Source organism: Microcebus murinus, chromosome 9, assembly GCF_040939455.1.
Source record: "Microcebus murinus isolate Inina chromosome 9, M.murinus_Inina_mat1.0, whole genome shotgun sequence".
NCBI classification, from domain to species: Eukaryota; Metazoa; Chordata; class Mammalia; order Primates; family Cheirogaleidae; genus Microcebus; species Microcebus murinus.
Window position 1 is genome coordinate 75932471 of NC_134112.1, and position 24388 is coordinate 75956858.

The window sequence follows — 24388 nt, forward strand, 5'->3', positions numbered from 1 at the left end:
GAAAATACAGAGTTTATAACTATGAGGATATAATCATTACTAGGTATTCAGTTCAGCATATTACTATTAGTAGGTTGGAGTGTCCACCAGTAACTAGTACTTGCTTTATCAGATATCCTCCCATCATTAATGTCTAATTTGATAGCAATTTAAAGGGGTGCATGAATTTAATGTTCTTTGGGACCAGTCGATGAAGGCGGGGAAATATTTTGATTTAATATTTTTTGAAGGCCTTGGAATTATCAAGTACTATAGTATCAGTACCTCATATTCTTAATTGCTTACATTTAAATGATAAAAGCCAATGCCCCTTAGCTGTTTCTAGCTGTCCTAAAGAGAAAAGAGTCTTGGACCTGCCTTGTAAGCAGTAACACGCAGGACTTTAAAGGGGAAATACCAGGCTGAATCATCAACATCAAGAGTCCCCAACCTAGGGTGAGTTGTATAATTATTTCATTATATATTACAACATAATAATATAGTGCACAATAAATTTAATGCACTTGAATCATCCTAATACCATCCCTAGTCTGTGGAAAAACTGTCTTCCATGAAAACGGTCCCTGGTGCCAAACATGGGTTTGTTTCATTTTCCCTAGAAATGGTCCTCCTGGAATCTCCCTGCAAATAAAACAACTTTTTTTTTTTCTTTTCTAAGTGACAGTTTCCTTAGTTTGAAATAAAGAGAATTTCCAACTGCACAGAAGTTAATGGAAGCAATAGGAAAGGTCCCTGCATTACACAAACATCCCAGATTCCAGAGAGGGTACAGTGGCCTGAGATGATTTCTGAGGGGGTTGAGAAGAGGCAGGAAGCACCAGGCATTCAACAAGGGCACCACGATGCTTGGAGCAGAGACCAGCGAATCCTAAAGTATATGGTGAGAGCCTGAAAGTGGGCCCAAGAGCACCCAGTGGATACTAGAACAGTGCTCGACTATGCAGAGGTGACATGTCATAAGCAGCCTCTGGTCAAGCAGTATATCTGGCAGTCTTCACAGACCAGACAGTCATTGCTAATATCTTATTGCTTCCAGTTCCTACCGGACCTGTTTATCAGGAAAGAAAATCCGGGCCTGCTGTGGATTTCTGTTGGCTAGTAACAACGAAATTTTGAGATACGTTGGAACAAAAATGCTATACACACAAGATTTTAAATCTGGAAGACATTTAAATTGATTTTTTTGGGGGGGGTTGAAATTTGACACTCATAAGATAACAGGAATTCTGGTAAGATATTAAAAGGGTGGAAATCACTGCTATGATCTGTTTCTCCAACATTTAGCTACCTGGCACTTGAAGGAACATTTAAATAATAATTATACTTTCTGTAATTCTAGTTCTCATTTGTGCATATTTTGGAAAGTTATTTAATAATGCACTTATTAAGTGCCATCTAGGTATGAATGATGAAAATACAAAGATGAAGAAAAACAGAATCTGGCCTCCAGAGATTCAGGCTTGTGGCAAAACGAGAAGTGTGATACATAAGCAAATACGATAGTAATGAGAAAAGCTGCACAGTGGCTTTCATTGTGAGGCAGAAGTCGACTGCATTATTTTTCTGTGTTTATGATTTCTTTTCGCAACTACAGCTATACCCCCCACTGCCACCAACACTGTGCTCTAGACATAAAAGGCACACATATTACATATTCCAGGGAGAAGGCAAGGATGGGTAGAAAGAATATGGACTTTGGAATCTAAGAAGACTGGACTGGAATACTGGTTTCCTTGCTCAAGAGCTGAGTTAACTTAGGTACGTCTGTTAAACTTTTTTGAGGATCTGTTTTCTTATCTACAAACAGGAACACCAATAAGTCCTGTCTCACACAATTACTCAGAAAAATAAAACAGTAAGTAAAATACCTATCACCATCTCTGACAAATTAGAAGGCTTACAAAATAAATGATATTCTTAATCCACCTAGCACAGCTGGTATGCTCTGAATGTATCTGTTATCTGCCTCCCTAAAATAAGTTGAAATCCTAACCCCCAAGGGGGTGGCATTAGCAGGTGGAGCCTTTAGGGGTGATAGATCATCACTGCATTTATGCCCTGCTTGAGAAGAGAATTATTAGCAAATACCTGACAAGAATTAAATGCTACATAACTATCAACCATAATTTTGTCTCTGAGATGAAACTGACAGTTTATTTGCTAAAAATTCTTCCCTGAAATAAAAAATGAAATATTGAAGCAAAGCCCATTTGTACATATTGTAAAATCTTTTTGTCTCTGAGATGAATCTCTGACAATTTTTCTAGTCACTAAAATTTCTTCTCTGAAATAAAAACAACAAAATACTGAGGCAAAGTCGATTTGCACCTATCCTAAAACCAAATGTTCTTAGAAGTTAAAGAACAGTTTATCTCCAATGTCCCTTTTAATACCTCCCAAATATTAAGTTAATCATCAAATAATATGTCTTATATGTTTATAACTTTGGAAAATTAAACATGTAACTGTGGATTTGTATTCTAATTTACTTAGGTAAAAATATATCCAGCCTATTTTTCAATGAAAGCACGCAGAACTTGTGGCAAAGGAGGACTTGGCATCTTTTTATATTTGTTTGAAAAGGGAATAACATGAAGATGAAATACTATTCTCATAAAACATTATCTGGGTCCTTTGACCATATAAACCATATGTGTTTACAAAACAGATGGAATGTAGTTGCCTGGCTAGATATTTAATTATTTTGAAACTATAATTGCCTTTTTCTTAGATTACCTATATGAATGTACTTCTAGCTGTGGCTTTGTTAGTCCTTATGTACACACATGCAAAGGTCAGTACCAGGCAATGTGGGTGGAAAATTTTTAAGCACAGTTGTGCGTGTTGGTTAAATAAAAATATTCTACCTTTGCACTACAAAGATGTCTTTTTGAAAAATACTCCCCATGCTTTTTAAATTAGAATATTATAATAGCTTCTGGAACATTAAAATTCCAACTTACATTTAAGGAGTATTTTCTCCAAAAAATTCCATGTGGCTTATAAAGGAGATTTTAATAATATATATTGTTTTTGTAGCTGCAAAAATGTTCTGGATGTGTAAGATGGGATGCTAATGTTGTATTATTTGCAATTCGTGGAGGAAGATTCAGCCACAGAAAGTGATTTGTACAATGTCACTTATCAGACTGTATTTAATTGTGTAGTAGGTGGAAATTAGGGTGATAACTGGCTCCCAGCTGCTATTAAGTCCATTCAGACTCATGTTTAACTTTCTCATGCATGAATACCAGAAGGCTGAGTGCATAGTTTTATGTGCATATTTATTAATAACTTGGTAAATAACTTCCATATAGATGAATTACTCCTACTGATACTTCACTGACAGACTCAAGATAATACTGTTGTCAATTACTGGGTGTTAGATGCTTCATCAAATAGGGTTAGTCTCTGGGCCGTCACACTGGGGACATGATGCTGAATAAGATCCAACCTCTATCTTAAGAGAGCTGGCAGTTTTTGAGGGGCAGCACATGGAGACAACTAGAACATACTGTGAGAGTTCTAGGGACTGAAGACACACAGGTGCCACAAAAGCCATCTAGGGGAGGAGGGGGATAGTTGCTCAGGGAAAGCCCCACTGAGAAGAGCACTCTAAACTGAGCCTTCAAGAAAAAGTAAGGGATAGGTGGTTAGGTGCAGAATGAAAGGCAGACAGGCCATGTAGAGGACAGGCGGAGTTCTTCCCAGGGATGGTATCTGCTCCTTATGGGGGCATTTTAAAATGTGTGCAGACAGAAGCCCGGGAAGCTAAATAACCCAAGATGCAGGGGACAGTTCCACTGACAAAAACAACTCCCACCAAAATGCAAAGCACTCCTGCTTAGAAACACCATGGGGCACAGAATCTAAGCTGGAGACATGCAAGAGGTACAGAGCTAAATGGAAGTCAGACCAAATAGAGGCTCCTGAAATAAAACTAGCAAAAGCCCAAACCAAGGTGCTAGTGATGATGGTGCACTAAGGGAGGCAGGTTTGTTGGGCACAAAGGAGACAGCATCAACAGGATTTAGATATGGGGGTCAGAAAGAGGAAGAAATAATAAATGCCCACTTTTCTGCACCTCTGTAGGTGGAAATATCACATAGACTGAGATGATAAACAGAAAAGGAGGAGTGGGTTTAAAGGCGAAAAATAAGTGTTTCTGTTTTGAATATGTTGAATTTCAAGGGTCTGTAAGATATCCAGACAGAAGAAAAATATGCCATCCAGTGTTAATCTTGATAACTAAAAAAGTGGGTTCTGTTGATAGTAGAGTTTATTTTAGTAACAGCTTTCTTTCTGAATTTTCTTTCTTCATATTCTTTTATAGGTATAAACCCCTTCATAAAGGCTTCTTTCAGATGGACAATACTACCTACAATATAGTATCATATAATACTTACATATTAAAGTAACACAGACTATATTATAGCTGTCTCCTAACTAATTAAAGAGAGTGATTCTATTTTACTGTGAAATTCTTGCTCATCCATACCATATGGATAAATATTCCTAGATCAGATTATCTTCTTTGTAATATATGTTCATTTACATAAGGGGTGCTATAAAACTGTGAACTATTTTGATCAATTTATAAGAATCTGCTTTTGATTATTCCATCTTTACATAGGTTTTTAAAGGAAAGGGTGATTACAAAATGGATGGACACTTTTTGTCTAGGCCACCAGAAGCCACACGATGGGGAAAAAAACAAAGTTAAACAACATGTGCAGAAGCTAAGTAAAATAACTAGCCTCTCTGTGAACAGAAAGAGCAGCCGCATGGAGTCAAAGCAACAAAGCCAAGCTCAGCTTGGTATAAACAAGCTTTCTCTTTCTAAAGATCCCACCAACTGTGGGGAAAACAGCAAAGGTCACTGGCTAGGTTGGGGACCTTCTCTGAAAAAATGGAGCCATGAAACATTAACAGATATGCACAAGAAAATATTAATGATGAAATATTAATGTAATCACCAAGCTGTTTGATTATGGGGGAAACAAGTCCATCTGTAAGTCTCATTGTAAAAGTAACTAATCACACCAAGTCCACAAACTTGCTCTGAGCTTTCCAGAAATACTGTTAGTTGTGCAAAATTTTAATGAGTTTGCAACGGCAGAAATAAGGACCCTTATTCTAAGTTATTCATAATTCTAGTCCCATTATCAGTAGGGTACATGCTTAGCAAGGAACTCAAACATTAAAGTCCAACTAAATCTTGCTATACCATGAGTTGTTAAGAACTAAACTCATAATAACTCATGACTGTTTTGGTCCTACTTACCAAAGGTTTAATTTACTAAAAGAACTAATGAGCCTCTCTTCCAGAAGTTGGTTCACTAGCTTTTACCAGATCCAGTATTTGCAGAGAGAGAATGTGAGAATGAGACAACCTGAAACAGTGCTCACATGTAAAACAAAAAATTGGATGGGAGCATTTGAGTTTTCGGAGGTAACCTACAGGTAAAGTTGTTTAATAATGATGTAGAAAAAAAATAAAAAAAAATGATGTAGATATTGACTTTAGCTACTGATTTTTATAAAAAGAATACACTATATAAGAAACACGGTTTTAAATGTGGATGATGATAGGTTAAGTTTCTACATCATATGAACTACATTCATAGTGAATAAATATGGTTTCATTTTTTTTTTCCCTAGACATCTACCCTATTTGAAAGTGAAGTAATCAGGGCATAAATATAAGAAAAATGTAGAAGACTTCCTGTCTACCATTTTGGCAGAGCTATATAAAATTTGTGATTTTTCACATGCAAATATTAAAATTTTTGAAGATTCTTATGAGAATTTGCCAAATTCAATATGATCCAAATGCTGCCATCTGCCAGCAAAGCTATATTATGGCAAAAAGAGGAAAATTAAACATTAGAACACAGTGAGAATTTCACATATTTGCTCCAGGTAAAATTTTGCTATTTTATAAGCCAGAAGACTTCAAATCTTTGCCAAATAAATCCATCTTGCATTTTATGTAATAAGGAAATCTGAGCCAGGAACACAAAAATGTTACTTGTCTAAAAATTGACTAATTCTTCCCTTTTATTTCTTTTGCCACATTTAACCACCATTGTGATTTCTTTCAGAGTCTTAAGTCGTTGAAGTTCTTTCTGGGAGCAAAATAAATTAAAAATAGACTTGTCTTTCCATCTTTAAAAATGTCTTTTTAATACTGTTATACAAATATATTTGCAGGAATGTTTCTAGAGCCTATAGTTTTAATTTGGAAAATGTATAAGTGTAAAAAGTAAAAATTAAAACACCTCTCTGAAGTTTACATACACTTATTCTTTTCTAAAAACAAAATAAAACTTAAGGAAAAATACTGTTATATTTTCCAGGTAACAAGGTTCCTATACTTAAACAAATTTTCTTCAAATTTCAAAGGGAAGAAGAAACATGTTAGACAATGGCTTTCATGCTGCAAAAGTTACCTGATACTTGCCAATATTTTTCCTTTTAAACAAGGCTTAGAAATTATGATTTTAAAAAACTGTATTAATTTAAAAATAATCACCTTGCCATTAATCTTACTAAATAACTTAGTGACAAAAAGTCTTATAAAGAAAATATAAGGAAGAAAATCATTGTTATGGATATGTTAATAATAATGCCTCAGTAAGGAAAAAATATCACTCAGGGTATTTGAGCTGAAAGTTTCTGTTAAAGCAGGAGACTTTGTAGCAGATTTATATATATAAAAATAATTATATCATGGCTAGACCAAAATCATGACCAAGTTGCAGGAAAAAAAAAATCAGTTTTTTTGAAATGGGAATTACCCCAATTGAATATATGAGATAGGAGGTATATAGCATGTAAAATAAATTCACTTGCAAAGAAATATCAACCTGAGTGTAAAACTCTGCCCAAGTTGAACTGGTCTTGAAACATTAATCAGAGTTCCTGGGCAGAGACAGGCCAGGGGAAGCACCCTGTGTGTACACCTGCAGAGGTATGCGATAGTACAGTATTTCCATCCTTCACTCTGCTGCATCTCCAGTGCACCAAAGTCATCTGAACACTCTGATTTATGGAAACAACCTTCTCTATTCTCTTGTCACCACCAAGGGCCTGCAAAGATTTCCAAGATATTTCTATGAACTCTTTCAGATTTCCCAACATCTGAACGAATACCAATAAAACAAGGTTGCATTCAATTTAGGATTATCTTTTCTATTGCTGATTCACATATAAATAATAGTGGGAGTCTCCAGTTGCATTTTAATTCCATATCTCCAGAACAGGTAGCAGTTGAGTGCTCTGCATGAAATGCAATAATGTAGCGCCAACATGGAAGACAGGGCTGCAAAGTTACCGTCAACAATCGCAGAGTTCTCTGCTGCAGAGCACCAGAGAGACTTTGACGGCTGTGACTTATCAGAGCAGATATAAATCTTCCATGACATCAACTGAGAAACAAAACTAAGGTTGATATTGAATATGATATTGATATTGAATATATGACAACCAAAGAATGTTCTTCCTTCATAGCTAATACTAGGGCATTATTCATATTGAAAACTATCTCCTTTTGATTGAAACCAACTCTCAAATCTTTAAAAAAATGATTATGGGGTGCTTATAAAATAACTATTACATGACAGTACAAACACTGAAGCCAAAAATCTCAGGCGGGACTCAGGAGACAAAAAGCACATTCTGCTTCATAAAATAATGTTTTTGATGTTGTTAAGAGCACTCAATTCATTAAGTGTAGCCTCCCTCCTGGAAATTCCCAGGACTTAAAAATAGGATATGAAAAGGTTTAAAGAAAGTTAAACAATGAACACATGAGTAGAGAAATACAAAAGTAATCACACTAATCAAAGGTGGTGAACGAACATGAAGGCCTATGACATTATTACACACTACTATGGAATTTATAAGCACTGTACACTTAGGCTACACTAAATTCATCAAAAGATAACTGCACTACAAAATTATGATGGCAATGAGGCCACTAAGAGATGGGCATTTTTCAGTTCCATTATAATCTTACGGGACCACTGTAATATATACAGTCTGCTGTTGACTGAATCATTGTTATGTAGTACATGACTGTATTGTAGCAATATGGTGCCATCATCCATTTAGAGTAATACCTGCACAATTCTTTATAACAGAAATTTATACTATTCCTTTTTTCCTTAAATTCTTTTGATTCCATTTTCCTCTCAGAAACTTAGAATTTTATTCTACAGCAATATATTTTAATGCCTGAACATTAATGACTCTATCATAAATATCTGTATTGAATTTATATAAATCTTAAAACTTTTCTTTTCTCTGTTCATAAGGTTCTAGTACTAAAAATTTCTGAATTGAGCTTTTATGAGAATTACTAGTAGTGCTTAAGTGATCTAAAATAAATATATCATGAACATGTGCATTAATAATAAATGTAAACAGTAAACTTGTTTATTAGACATGCATCTGAATGAAATGGATAGTACTATATCTTTGAATCAGCTCATGTATCCATAACTTAATTCTAGACTGAGACAGAGTTCAGCATCAATTTTAATCGAGGTTCTTTTGTTTTTCTGTCACAAACTCTAAAAAAGTAAGTAGATAGGAACATTACTGTAGCAATTTCCATCAATTTGTTTAATTCCTGCCTATTTAAATGTCCCGAAACCACACAGTGATTAATAAGAAAAAACTCTTTTTCAATTATTTAGCAGCTGAATACTTCCCTAAATCCTTCATCAACTCTACTGAAAGCAAAGTAGAAGCCACCTAATTTGCCGAAGGATTTATTACGTCATTAATCAATCACTTTCTCAAAACTAACAATAATATATATTTTCATTTTGAATGGTGCCCTGGAGGTTTTTCTACTCTGGGACAAGAACCAGTACTGTAAGATTTAAGTTGAGTAAAAGGTTAATCTTTATTTTGTAAAATGGGAGAAGGGGACATGAAAGGAAGGCTGAGAATGGTAATTTGTATACAGCAGGCCCTTTCCCAGATAGAAGAGCTTTGGGAAAGAGTACTTATAGACCTCAAGGATTCACATGTCAATCCTATTAAAACTATACCTGTGCCTTTATATCCCTTGGGAAGTTGTTTTGTTTAACCAGGTAGCCTCACAGTTTGAAAAACATTGCTCCAGCCAGGATAGCAAGAGTCTGGAAGTGACTGGAACTCCAGGCAAAAGTGAATACACTCAAGAAAAAGAAATGGCCCTTTCAAGTAAATGTGTTTTCTGTGGAATTTCTAGAAAAATAGGAGCTTGGGATGGGAGAACGAAGACTGGACTTCCTGCTATTCTGAGTAGGTACTGACTGGCCCAAGTGTCATATCCTGAGTCCTACTGGGATCCTATGTTTTATACTGTAAATAGCAAAGAAAATGCTTTAATTAGACTACTGAGTACCTACTGAGCCACAGTACTGTGGCTTGGTGCTAGTGGTGAACTGAGTGTGTAGTCCTTGCCTTCAAGGAGCTTCCAACTTATTTCAGCCATCTGCTAAGGAGATGAAATAAAAGCAGGAAGAGAATACATAGGCTATATTACTAAACCAGTAGCTCAGGGGAAGAGAAAAGGGGCAGCCACAAGATGTATCATACTCTGAGGTATGCTGTCAGAAGTCCCTGGCAGTAGGAGGAGTCTCCTAATATGCACTAGAGAAAAGTTCTAAGTGGACATTTACCATGACAGAGGACATTTGCTAACCACGACAGAACTAGAAGAGCACCTATGTACACAGACTTTATACACACACACACACACACACACACACACACACACACACCACACACACACGTTTTGTCCCTTCCTTTCTTCCCCTCTTCCCAAGCCCAACCCTAACCAAAAGCTGTAGAAAGAACAGAGAGCAAACAAAATAAGAAGAGTGAAAAAAAAATGGACTATAATACCTTTTTCCCACTACAAGTTTCTGAGTAAGCTGGAAGGAAAAGAAAAAGTCTTGAAATGTATAGGTTTTTGATATAAGCTGGTCTGAAAATGTTAATTCTTGAACATGTTATTTAATACCTGAAAGTAACCAGAAAAGGCATAGTTATCTGCCAAGATATCTTCAAGGGGTATGAGAGAGAGATCTGAGGGTATCTGAGGATAGTTCTAAGAATTAAGCTTACCACTTAAGCCCTGCCAAATTCAGCCCATTCAATAATTGGTCACATAAATCAAATGAAATAAAAGTTGACAACTACAAAACGTTGCTCTGAAAATAAGTTATAAAATATAAGGGGAAATTATTTACAAGTTGTAAATCTACCATAGAAATGTTAATAAGCATAAATAATATAAACTTTCTCCCAAACTTAATGCTGTTTTTCACTACAGCTCCTGAATGCTCTTCAGGAAGCATCTGGAATCTAAATCTATCATATTCTCTCATTAATTCAGATACCTCTAATCATGAGGATCCCCAGATTAGCTTCCTTTACTTGCAAATATATTCTCAATGAATGTAATTTCTGTATCTGGCCAATGCTTGTCTCTTTAGGTTTCATGGTGTTCTGCCCCAGCAGTATTAGTCTTAGAAATGTTACTTCTAGTGAATTTATTTACATAAGAGGAAGCAATCTGTCATGATTTTAAAGATGGAAATGAGAAGAGGCAAACTTTTATGCAGTTTGAATGTTTTCTCTTCAGTTCATTAAAAATAGGCACACTTTTTTATAGATCATATAAAAATGAAGCATATTTTATCTCTAGTCTGTAGGAATAGCTGATTAATGAATTACACTTCAAAAATAATTCTGACATTTCTAAATTAAAATGAAAACTAATATACTTTTTAAAAGCATGGTTAGCTTCTCTTGGCTTATATGCAGTCTGTATTTAATCTCTCTTAAACACTGTCACAGTACCTTGTCATTCTGATAAGCTTTCCATTTGTAGCTGTAATATTCTTTCAATAGTTTGACAGATTATTACGATTCTGGTTAAGAATTTAAAGTTTCCAGAAACAGGTACTGGAGACTGTATTTCCTATAATTTTCATGAAATAGAAGAATGTTCTATCATAATATCCATAAATATATTTATCTAATGGCATACAACTCGTCAGTTTTTCTTATTGCTTTTTATTTTATTACTTTCAGGGGTGTGAGTAGCAGAGATCCATTAATCTACAGATGCTTTAAATAAAACAGTGCCAGAGGGTGAGGCCAAAACACAGTTGTTTCCTAGTTTTTTTGTTTTTTTTAGCCAATGTAATCAATATTTAATTCACTATTCTGATTATCAGGACACTTTTGTTTCATTGTAGCACTGTATTATGCACTTAAAACTTTATTAGAGGTTAGATCTCATGCTATCTGTCCTTCCCTATTTGTATTTAACAACCACTTTCCTTGCTTTTGTTTCCCCAGTAGCAGGATCTATCTTGATCCTCCATAGGATTTTATTAGCTCCCATGTTTGTTTAGGGACTCAAAGTGTGCTCACCACTTGTAGGGAATAAAAGATCAGTACCTATCAGGAAATTTATGAATATTGCATGACCACAACAAATTGTTCCCCCTCACATACAGCTGGTCATCCCTCTTACTATCCTGCCATTTCCTTTTTGGTGGTATCATTAAAGGTATGGGCTACAACTGAAATAAATGAAATGTATGGATGTGATCACATGCTCTAAAAGGATGGCAACAATTCTTCTGTACCTCATTAATAAAGAACAATACCTTTTCTGGTAAATAAGAGACTATGAAACAATGAGTTAAAAATCTATAAATAATAGTGTTTTCTCCATTGAAAATTGAAAAATATCCTTTATCCACATTCCCTTCCCTATATTAAAAACAATGAAAATTAAAAACAAAACTTTCACAAATTAGAGTGCCTCACCACCACTCTGTATTAATCAAACTTGTCTATTAACATTGCTTTTAGTGGACCCCCGGTCCTATATTCTAAGTATGTACCAATCTCACATGCTGTGTCCACCTAATTGCTGGCAGGAAATCTGAACTACAGGAATGAAACAAGCAATGGCTAGAAGTCTTGATTAAGTTTATTGAAAATATGGACTAAATAAGGCACTTTAATTAGTATCAGACAGAAGGATGAACTGCTCTCCAACAAAGTACAAACTGTTGAAGCAGTAAAATTTAGAAAACGTGTCTGAGGCATAATTCACTATGATGATGGAGGCGATGGATCTCTTTCCTGTTGTGCAAGATGAGTTCAGGATGAAAGTAACGACGCTGATGAAAAGCTGCAGTTGGTCAGCATTAGTGAGATACATTTTGAACGTAATCCGCCCCGGGGATATGATGATAAATACAAATCTTTTAATTCATTGTACAAGTTAACTCAGTGTTCATGGGGAAACACAGAAAGGCTATTTTAGTCAAACTTCCTTTTAGAGAGTAACAAAAAAGAGTACTGGGGGTTACTGTAATATTTTCTGTATGATTTCTAAGTATTTTCATTCATTTAAATTGTTCACTTAGATGCTCCCTATTATCAGAATCTCTTTTGAGAGTAATGTTGGAAATTAAATGAGCAAAACTATATGTAAACTTTTAACATTTGTGAAAAAAGTGCTAAAATAACATTACTATTCAGATAAAAGTTAATTCATTTCATTGACCAAATATTTAAGTATCAATTAAAGATTTTGTAGAGATTATGCTAAGTGAAAAAAGCCAGATACCAAGACTACATATTGCATCGTTCCATTTATATAAACTATCCAGGAAAAGTAAAATATAGAGCTTGAAAACAGATGAGTAGTTTCCTGGAACTGGGAGTGGGAACAGGAATAGACTGCAAATGGCCATGACAGAACTTTTTGAAGTGATATGTTTTAAAACTGAATTGTGATGATAGCTGCACAAGTGCATAAATTTACTAAAAATCATCTAACTTGCAATGGATGGTTTTTATGGCATATATATTATGCCTAAATAAAACAGGAAAGATACTGAAAAAAAAAACAAAAAACATGACATTGAGATTCTTAGAGCAGTAGTACTCCCTCAAGATCTCATGGACTAGTAAGGTAGATTAAATAAACCAATCTAAGTGCCATAAAAGAGCTTCCCAAAAAGTGAGTGGTGGCAAACTGGTGTGCTTCCAATGGGCTTCAGGAGTGACAGGATGTCAATTATGTCAATTCCCTCATCCATCAGGGTGGCATTGTGAGTCCTGGGGCTGTATTTCCTGCAGTTAAGAAGCTTCTTCTATTGACCCTATTTACTATACAAATAACATGTTTTGCTTATCAAAGGCACCTTGATGAATAAAAATGAAGACACACAAAATACTCAGAGATGCAACTAAAGCAGTGCTTAGCATGATAAGCTGTAAAAGAAGAAGGATCTCAAATCAAAAGCCTAACTTTTTACCTTAACACACTATAAAAAGAAAAGCAAACTAAACTTAAAGGAAGAGAAGGAAGTAAATAATGTGGAGTGGTAATTAATGAAACAGAGAATGGAAAAATAAGAGAAAGCATCCAAGAAACCAAAAGCTGCTGTTGTTGTTTTACATATTTTTAAAAAATAGATAGACTTTTAGCTAGTCTAAGAAACAGCTTAGCTAGCTAACGCTTAGCATGTGGAATAAGGAAAAAGAGAGGATAGTCAAATTACCAGAATCAGAAATGAAAGAGAGGACATTATTATCTACCTTTTAGAAATAAAAAAGGCTGTAAATACTATAAACAATTGTGTGACTATAAATTAGATAATGTGGATAAATGGAAAATATCCCAGAAGAACACAAAATACTGATACTGACCCAAGAAGAAATGCAATGTGAATATATCTATAACAAGTGAAGAGATCAAATTAATAACCAGAAAATTACTCCCAAAGAAAAGCTCAGCCCCAAATGGCTTCAATGGTGAATTGTACCATATAGTTAAAGAAAAATTAACACAAATTCTTCATACTCTCCCCAAAAATACAAGAGGAAGGACCACTTGCAAACTCATTCTACAGGGCTATTACACTAATATCAAAATCAGACAGAGGCATCACAAGAGGATATTACAAGGACAATCTCTCCTACAAATACAGAGGCAAAAGTCTTTAACGAAGTACTATAAAACCAAATCCAGTAACAAATAAAAAGAATTCTATATTATGACCAAGTGCAATTTTGCAAGGAATACAAGGTTTGTTAACACTTAAAAATCAAAGTGATATACCATATCTACAGAATAAAAAAAAAAAAACTACATAATCATCTGAATGGATGTAGAAAAGCATTTGACAAAATCCAACACCTTTTAATTATAAAAACATTCAACACACTAGGAACAGAAAGGAACTTCCTCAAACTGATAAAAGCTTCTATGAAAACCCCACAGCTAAAATCAATCTTAGTTGTAAAAGATTATATGCTTTCCCTATGATCAGGAACAACATAAAGATGTTTTTTCCTGCCACGTCTATTCAACATTGCACTGGAGGGAAATTAGTCAAAAAAGTTTAATTATAGGCATCTAGATTGGACATGAAGAAGTAAAACTATCACTATTTGCAGATGGCATGTTCTTGTATATAGAAAAGCCTACAAAATCCACTAAAAATGTTAGATTTAATAACCAGGGTCAGCAAGGTTGAAACATAAGATCAACATACAAAAACCAATTATATTTGATTGTATAAATGTAATAAATGATCCAAAAATGAAATTAAGAAAAATAATTCCATTTACAATAACATCACAAATTATAAAATACTAGGAATACATGTAACAAAAGATGTACAAAACTTATATTTTGAAAGCTACAAGACAATGTTTAAGCAAAAGATCTAAACAGATGGAAAGATATCCCATGTTCATGAATCAGAAGACTTAATATTAAGATGTCAGTATTCTCCAAATCGACCTACAGACTCAACATAGTCCCTATCAGAATCTCAGCTAGTGATCTTTGCAGAATCTTTGCAGAAATTGATAAACTGATCCTAAAATTCATATGGAGATTCAGAATAGCCAAAACAATCTTGGGAAAAAAACACACATAGGACTTGTACTCTTCATTTCAAAATTTATTACAAAGCAAAAGTAATCAAGACAGTGTGGTATTGGCATAAAGACAGACACATATTAATAGAATGATGAAACAGAACTGAAGAGTCCAGAAATAAATTCCCATATCTATAACAAATTGATTTTCAAAAAGAGTGCAAAAAGCATTTAATGTGGAAAGAATAGTTTCTTCAACAAATAGTGCTTGGACAACTAGATAGTCATATGCAGGACATGAAGGGAGTTGGACCTTTACATTCCACCACATAAAAAATCAACTTAAAATGGATAAGTGATCTAAATATAAAACTATGAAAGTCTTAGGGATATAAAAACATAGGGATAAATCTTTTTTATCTTTTTTCAATTTGACAAGGATTCTTAGATATGACACCAAAAGCACAAGCAACAAGGAAAAACTAAACTGTGAGAGATATCACAAGAATGGAAGAATAAGCAACACATATACTCGCCATCAAATTGGCACTAACTGATCAACACTAAGGTGCTCACATGGTAGTAATATTCATTGGGGGATGGGAGGGTGGGAGTGAGCAAACTCACAAATAATGGATGCGGTGAGCATTGTATGGGCGAAGGACATGCCTCTAATCCTGCCTTGGGTGAGGCAAAGTTATAGCATAACCAAAATGTTTGTACCCCCATAATACCCTGAAAAACCCCCTGAAAAAAAACTACACAAATGAAAAAAAAAAAAAAAAGAAAGAAAAAATGAATTGGACTTCATCAAAATTTTGTGTTTCAAAAGATAAACCAAGAAAGTGAAAAATCCACAGAATGAGAGAAAGTACTTGCAAATCATATACATAAGGATCTAGAATCCAAAACACATAAACTTTTACACTTTAACAACCACAAAACAACTCAATTAAAAAATGGGCAAAGGACTTGAATAGACATTTCTCTCAAGAAGACATACAAATGCAAATCAATACCACCATTAGATACCACTTCATATCTACTAAGACTATAAAACATACATACATGCACACAACGAAAAATAACAAGGCTTGGTGAAAATGTGGAGAAACTGGAATGCTCATACATTGCTGGTATGAATGTAAATGGTGCAACAGCAGCACAAAGTAGTTTGAAGGTTCTTCAAAAAGCGAAACATATAATTACTATATGTTCCAGCAATTCCACTCCCAGGTATATACACCAAATAATTAAAAACCAGGACTCAGATACTTATACACCAATGTTCATTGTAGCACTTTTCCACAATAGCCAAAATGTAGACACAATCCAAATTTCTATTAACCCCGGTGAAGGGATAAACTGTGTGTGTGTGTGTATGTATGTGTATATACAGTATATACATATAATGGAATATTATTAAGTTATATAAAGTCCTGATACATGCTACAAGATGGATGAACCTTGAAAACATGCTAAGTGAAAGAGGCCAGTCACAGAAGAGCACATATTACAGTTACACACTGCATGACAATACTTTGGTCAAGAACAGACTACATATACATCAGTAGTCCCATAAACTTATAATGGAACATATATAAAAACCTGATATATAGCATTTGATATTGACATTGCAGATCAAGTAGGGGAAATGACTGATACTCAGTAATGGAACATTTAGTTTTCCATATGAAAAAAATATATATAACTAAAAATAAATACACCATCTAGGTTTGTATAAGTACACTCCATGATGTTTGACAAAATCACCTAACTCATTTCTCAAATTGTCTTCCTGTTGTTAAGCAATATGTAACTGTATATAATTCTAATTATATGAAAACATGAAACATTCAGAAGAGACAAGTCTATAGAGACAGAAAGCAAATTAGTGGCTCCTTAGGGCTGGAGTGATTTGGGGTTGATAGCGAAAGGGTACAGAGTTTCTTTTTGAAGTCGTATGTTGTAAAATTGATGGGGGTGATAGTTGCACAATTCTGTGAATATACTAATACATTACCCTCAAATATTTACAGTGACTCAGTCACCAAAATAAGTTCAATCAATGGAATTAATAAATTCTAACTGAGTACTTCCTAGGTACTGGGATGTAAGACTATAGGATAAGATTTTTTACCTTTTTCTCAAGAGGAGACATAATACAAAATAAACAGGTGAGAAACACATCCATCCAGAAATTAAAAAGTTATGAGCCAGAAAAATATGTTTTCCATTGGGTCATCTAAAGGGAAGTATTATTCTCAGGAACTGATGTTTAAATTGAGATTCTCTCAATGCCACGAAACCAGGTATACAAATATAAGGAAGATGACTGCAGGCAGAGAGGAAAGCAAGTTCAACAATGAGAATAGCTTGATATGTATTGGGGGACCAGTTGAAGACCAGGATGGATGAATAGTTGTAGACCAGGGGAAGAGAGGGAGAAGGTGAGGTTCCAGAAGTAATAAGAAATTGGTCAGGTAATGAGAAATTAGTCAGAGGCAGACCTGTAGGGCTTTGTCAGTCAGGCTGAGAAGGTTTGACTTGCTTTTTCTCAACCCCATAATATACTGTGCTATACTGTTCTAAAGAAAATTAGTTTCTTGTTCATCTTTTATCTTCAGTGCCTAACCACTGCTTAGCCAGGATCTCAACAGAGGTTTTCTAGTTCTAAATTCTAATAATTTAAATAGAATCACGTGTTATCTTGTAAATAATACATGATAAAACGTGCTTTCCTTATAAATGACTCACATTCTGTCGCCTAATGATCAGCTTCACGTTTGCATGTTGGGTTTTCTGTTCGTACTACACAGGTATTCTGCCACAGTTCTAATTATAACATCATTATCCAGAAAGGTGCACACTTGTTCTAACACAACTGATACAAAGCTAGAGAGATAGCAGTTTCAGAGTGTAATGCCATACAAAACCAAAAATAAATAAAGCATGTTTCTTTGGGAGAATAAAAAAAATGTTTTGTTTTTTCAGTTGGCTTACTGTGGCCTTGAGGCTTCAGCCTGGTCTGTTTGCAGTTTTTCTCCTCCTTCTACTTCCATTGTACAGTAAACAATTCGATTGGGGGCGACTGACTTCAAACCTTGAACTTCCATTATGACAATCTAAAGATAAAATAATTTTAAAATAATAAGTCAAGTTGATAGCATTTAGCAATAAACAGAAATAGAGGCATGATCTGTAATGAGGAAGACTAATAAAAAAATTGGAAAAAAATGGTTTTGTTATCTGTTAACATCACTGGCATTTTATCTTTTTATAATGCACCTCTAGTCATAGAAGGCATGGTAAATAACATTTGAAGAAGTCTGGTATCTGAAAAAATATCTCCTGCCAGCTATTAAATAAAAGTAAGGTTAAAGGCATAAATAAAAGCCCTAGTAAATTAAATGAAATTTAAACTCAGATCCTTAACAAATTAAGACAAGTCTGCATAAAGTAAAGCAGAATCATAAATGAAAATTCAGTGAAGATGGTAATAATTTCTGTATAAAGTAATACAATATTTGTTACTGGTAGGCATTGTCACCATGATACAAATTCATTGATATCAATATGTGATATCTGAAATTTTCTATGTTCACTTATTTTAGATGATGATTGCTATTTATAGAAGAATTTTCTTTATGGTCACTGTATGTCTTATTATCAAAATAATATGGGAACTATAATTTGCCACTGAATATATTAACTTGATAAGAAAAGAAAATTTTAACCATCATAACTATGTACTAATATAATGTATACACTGCAAAAGGGTTAAAAAAAAACAACCTGATATTGCTTTATGTATCTATAATTCCTGGCAGAAAGGAAAATAAATATTCTTTTTCAAGTGCCCTTTTATGTTTGTCAAAAAGGCTGTCAATCTTAAAATACTGTAACTTAACATTCTCATTGGATGTATACATAAAATATGAAAGTTATTTACCATAGTTTTTTTAACCAAAACTTATATCAACTTCTAAATTCACATTTAATTTATAAAATAGATTCAAATGCATTTATATATATATATAATTTCTTCATTGATCTCACTTTGTATTTGTATAAACAAGAATGTCATTCATGCTTTGTAGCTACCAAAATATCTACCATAAACATCATTGATATCATTTATTGATTATTTAATACCTTATTAAAGTCATATTTTTCACAGAATTGTGGTATGAATCTCGATCCAAAAGGTCTCAAAGAAACAAACCATTCTAAAAGAGCTATTATTCCTTTCAGCTCTGTTAGAAGAGAATGGTTATATTTGTAAATAAAACCATGTGTTTGGTTTCTGTTTTATTTTGTCTATTTTCACAAAAAAATATGGCAAACTGATCAGTTATTTAGTGATAAAAGGTCAAACTCAAAGCAACTTTCTTTCCTCAACAAGGGCTTTTGTCATTTTGTTACACTAAAATGCATACCAACATATGAATAAAAATAAGGTCTTAAGCATATCAATTAATTGAAAGCTAACTACATTTGGACTTACCACCATGATTCTAATAACTTAGTTCAATAATAGAAATTTTTGATGGTCACTTAGAAGTTATGAAACAACAGAAGTTTGTACCACAAGTTTAGAAATCTTAACAGCATTGGTTCATATTCCAGAATATTATTGCTTACATCACATCTCTTTCTGCAGTGTGTTTAAATATCCTGAGTGCAAAAGAAAAGAAAGGAAGCATCTGCTTGACATCATTTTTGTCACCTCTACTACAAGCTACTTCAAACAGGACCTCCTAAAACTTACAACTTGTGAAACAGCATTCTGCTTTCCAAAACAAGATTCCCAACCATGTCAGGAATATTTTATCCTGCAGAATTGCCACTTTGAAAAGATATAACTTCTGTGATGAATGTGTACACAAAAATAAAACAACAACCCAATTCTACAGATCTAATTTCCAAAGGGAAAATAAAACATAGCTAGTCTCAAACATTAGTAATAAAGACAGCCAAGAATTCCATGGACCATAAAATAACCTAATTTTAAGTAAGTGTTTCAATTCCCAGCAAAACTTGATAATAGACCTACAGAAACTAAAATTGACCTATGTTTCATTTTCTCTTTCCCTTGCATTTCTGTGGCTGATGTCACAAGGATAAAATAGATGAAGTTGTCCTAGAAGCATAAAAAAAAAGGAAGCATGCACAAAATATGGAACTAGATAGCATGCTTTTGACTAATACATTGACCATAGAGTTATGTGACACTTAAGCATGTGTAGCTTGTAAGAAAATGAAGCTACACAGTACGGTGAAATCAGGACTCATACATCACAAATACAGGCAAAGTCATGAAGTCTACCAGCCTAATATTAGTGAAAAAACCCAGTGTTGAAAGTCAACTGTATTCATGCCCCTGACACCATTATCCCATACAACATAGACTTTTCACTTCATAGCTTAACATTTGTTTTTCTAGTTTTACTTGAAAATGAATTTTAACACATCATTCAATGGCTTAGTGTTTTGTGGGTTAATGTATCTCTTGCTTTAATATTCTTTTTGAAGCCTTCATAAATAATGACACCTAAAAGTAATCCAATATGGCTAACTGTTGCTTTTTGATATCATACAATCCCTTAATTCAACAAATATTTACTGAATTAACTGTGTGCCAGGCACTGTTTAAGCACTTTTGACGCCTCAGTAAAATAGAAAAGAGAAAAAAATGTAACCCTCCTGCAGCTCACATAGAGAAAGCCAGGTAACTAATAATAAACATAATAAACAATTGGATTATATGTTGGGTAATAAGTGCTGCGGCAAAAATTGAGCTTGGTAAGGTAATAGGATGTGGTGGGAGAAGGAAGGAGTATGTATAATTCTAAAGAGAAGGTGAAATTTGAGCAGAGTTTTTCATATCTGTACTTTATTCATTAGACTCAGTATGCAGTTCCTAGAAAAGATTCCTCCAATGGAGCAATTCTAAGCCTGACTAATGAAATATGAGAGCTTTAAATTGGATTAACTGCTTGCTTTTCAGAGTTTTCGTAGGCTGAAATCTGGAGTCTGAGGGGAAAGGCTTGTTTAATGGGCTAGGGATAATTATTCAGCATAGCATGGCTGATGTCACAGGCCTTGTGGCTAGGAAGTACCTCATCTATTTTCTCAAGTGTCCTATAAACGCACACTGGACAGTCATCACTTCACATGATTTCATTTTTTTGCTGCACACTGTAGGCACCTGAGAACAGATTTGTATTATGCTTTGGTAGGAAAATATCTGCCTTAAATGGCCATAACAACAGAGGATGTCAAAACAATTTTTATAAATATGCAAGCTTCTCTGACCATGCAAAACGAAGTTTTAGCATATAGTTTCCTCCTAGCATTATATGCCAACTCAACAGCACTCTTTAACTCACTGGCAATAAAGCACAGAATAACAATTCATAGATTCACTTAAACACTGACTTGTTGCCTAACTTTGTTCTCAAAAAACAAAATAGAATTCATAAAAAGTTATTAACAAGATTCCTGAACAACAGAAAGAGAAATTGTTCTGAACTGTTTTCACTTCTGCATGTTTAAGTATAAAGATAATGGCAGATTTGCACATGATAAAAATTATTTGCTCTACAAATTATTTTTTCCATCAATGAATTTAAATGCCAAACTCTTGTTAGAAAACGTAACTAAATGTTTGATTTTCCTTTGCACAAAGCCTTAAAAAAAGACTTGGCACTTTCTATTACAATCAAAATGTAATCTGAGGCAGGAATGGTGAGAACATTCCACATGTAATACACTATGTAGTTTTCAAATTAAACATCCTTATGAGGCAGAAGAGATTGAGAAGAAACCCACTAGCAAAACCAACTGGCAAAGTCATCAGATAAACCCAGCTTGAGTCAAAAGAAAGCCACATATTTCTACTGTGACACTAAGTTTCATCTATTAACCTACAAAGAAATCATTAGCCTGAAGATAAGAAAGTGAGAAGCAGTTGTTTTATCCTCAAGCTTGAATTTATCTTAGAGTTGAATAAATGGAGGGAAAAAAATCAGAAGTAGACATTTTCTTTTTCTGCCATAAACTAAGCAAGTCACGTATAAACACAGAAACATAGAACTGTTCCTAGTAAGAATGTATATGCTTCTCTTTGTCAATTAGAAAATATGAACAGCAGCACTGGGAACCACCAAAGAGAAAATATAACCACATAAGGAAGGAGCTAAAAGCTTTAATATAATTTTTCAGAGACCTATAAATTAAAGTTTCACATTGTTAGTATTTACTTACAGAACAAAATTTATTGGTGTGGGGGAGCTGCCGTTTAAGCCAAATGATGATGTGACACAAATTATTATAATATAATCTTTTATCTTGTATTTCACATATGCTCTTTCTTCCAAGGAACTAACGATGCTTGTACGTATGTGTTGTGGTGCATAAACCCCTAGATATATACCTAGATTAGGCCATATACATAGATTAGCCATGAAGAAATAGCAAGAAAAACATCAACAGGTAGCTGTACTAAGAGTATCAGTCTTTGGTTTCCAGTGATTTGAATAAAAGAGATGAAACTCTGAAGTTTTGGGGAACACAATTATAAAAGCATGACATATGTTCTTGTTCTTTCTAATATTTATTGTGCCTATAATGAAATGAAGTCTTGGAGAGAAGGAATTCTCAACTTCTCATCATCTACAGTGCCTGGTAATGTGCATTACAACTGATGTGATTCTAGAAAGATGATCCCATAGGTGAAGTAGATTAAAAACAAGGTTAACCAAAAGCCTGAAAGGAGTTCACAAATTAGACAATTCAATTAAATGTTTAAATCCTATTGCCACCCAAGTGTGTTTTTTATTTTATTTTTTTTTATTTTCAGAATGTTATGGGAGTTTTGATGCTTATTTTAGCAATGAACTTCTGGCATAAAGAAGACTTGCCTTAATGCTTTTATTATTTAATCTTAATGTTGCTGTTATCTTAAAAAAATTTGCATTTGTTTGCATATACAACCTGAGTATCCCACAAATGAGGAATAATTTAACATTTCTAAAATATATTACAATTTTAAATTCTAAACTTTACCACAAAGGTCAGCAGAAATTATTGTGCAGCCTCATCTATGCTGTCAGAGGCAAGCACAGGATAAAGCCACTTACCTCTAAGGTGAATGACAGAACCACGTCGGACTTTGACAGCTGAATCTCATTCTCATCTCCTATGTCCAAAAATGCAGAATTCTGTGAACGTTTTAATTTTTGTAATTTAAATTCCGGACCACCCTTTGAAACTGGAAGACTTTCCAAATTGGCCATTAGCAAATTCACTGAAGACCGCAACTCTTCTATATACATATTCTCCATTTCTTTTGCTATAAATTGTGGGAATTTTCTTTCCTTGAAAATAATTTTTAAAATAACAATGTTACATAAGTCATATTACAATTTTATCATAAAAGATACATTTCACTGTCTTAGAAACTGGCACTTCCAATATAATATATCTAGCCTACTTAAGTTTCTAGGCTTTAAAATCCTCAAGCTTTGGCAATTTCTATTATATCTAGTTACCTCATAAATCTTATCAAGGATCATTGTGTACAAAATGAAAAATATTATATTTTCACATTAACTTTATTTTTTATAAGATTTGCTTAAGAGAAAACAAACTTTGAAAACATGCAGATGAGATGTTTTAGTGTATAGATGAATCTTAATTAGGTGCTGTTAGCTTTGAAATGCTTGGGGTAACTGGTCTAAAATAAAATGTTAGGACAGCATGGTGGCTGGCTCATGCCTATAATCCTAGTACTCAGGGAGGTCAAGATGGGAAGATCACTTCAGGTCAGGAGCTTGAGATGACCTAAGCAAGAGGGAGACCCCCATCTCTACTAAAAATATTAATAGAAAAAATTATCAGGGCATGGTGGTGAGTGCCTGTAGTCCCAGCTGCTCTACTTGGGAGGCTGCGGCAGGAGGGATCATTTGAGCCCAGGAGTTAGAGGTTGCAATAAACTATGATGATGCCACTGTCCTCTAGCCAGGGTGACAGAGCAAGACTGTCTCAAAAAGAAAAAGAAAAGTTCAAGATACACTTCTTTGCCAGTTAGGAACAAATATTTTAATAATTATCTCTCTTTCTTACCACAGATGTGTACTGTATGCTTTTTATAAATAAACATTCAAATTTAAAAACCCATATTATTGAAAAGTAATATGGTCATATTTCTAAAATTAGTGATTTTCCACATCACACAAATATGCCAAGATCTCTTATGACCATAAATTCAGTTTTTTTATTAAGGGTTTAGAAAAGAATTAAGTTTAAAGCAAAAGGTAAATTTATGATAAAAGCTGATAAGTGAAAAAGTAACAATATCAATTTGGAAGATTCTACTTTCTTGTTGAATTACATGAGCATTGCCATCCAATTCTTTTATCTCTGCAATCAGATTTCTGTTTCTTTCATTCAATTAAAAGGA

The 24388-nt window shown here is 33.9% G+C and overlaps 1 protein-coding gene across 9 annotated transcripts in view; it reads right to left on the bottom strand.

The window, feature by feature from the left end:
• Window positions 1-24388, bottom strand: part of CADPS2 (calcium dependent secretion activator 2) — a 454741-nt gene that overhangs the window by 245725 nt on the left and 184628 nt on the right. For all 9 annotated transcript variants that reach the window (XM_076006584.1, XM_076006583.1, XM_076006580.1 and 6 more), the window contains exons 5-6: window positions 23067-23303; window positions 17926-18047 (exon numbers count right to left, since the gene is read on the bottom strand). In XM_076006584.1, the coding sequence (XP_075862699.1) occupies window positions 17926-18047; window positions 23067-23303 (359 nt within the window). The remainder of the gene's footprint in view (window positions 1-17925; window positions 18048-23066; window positions 23304-24388) is intronic.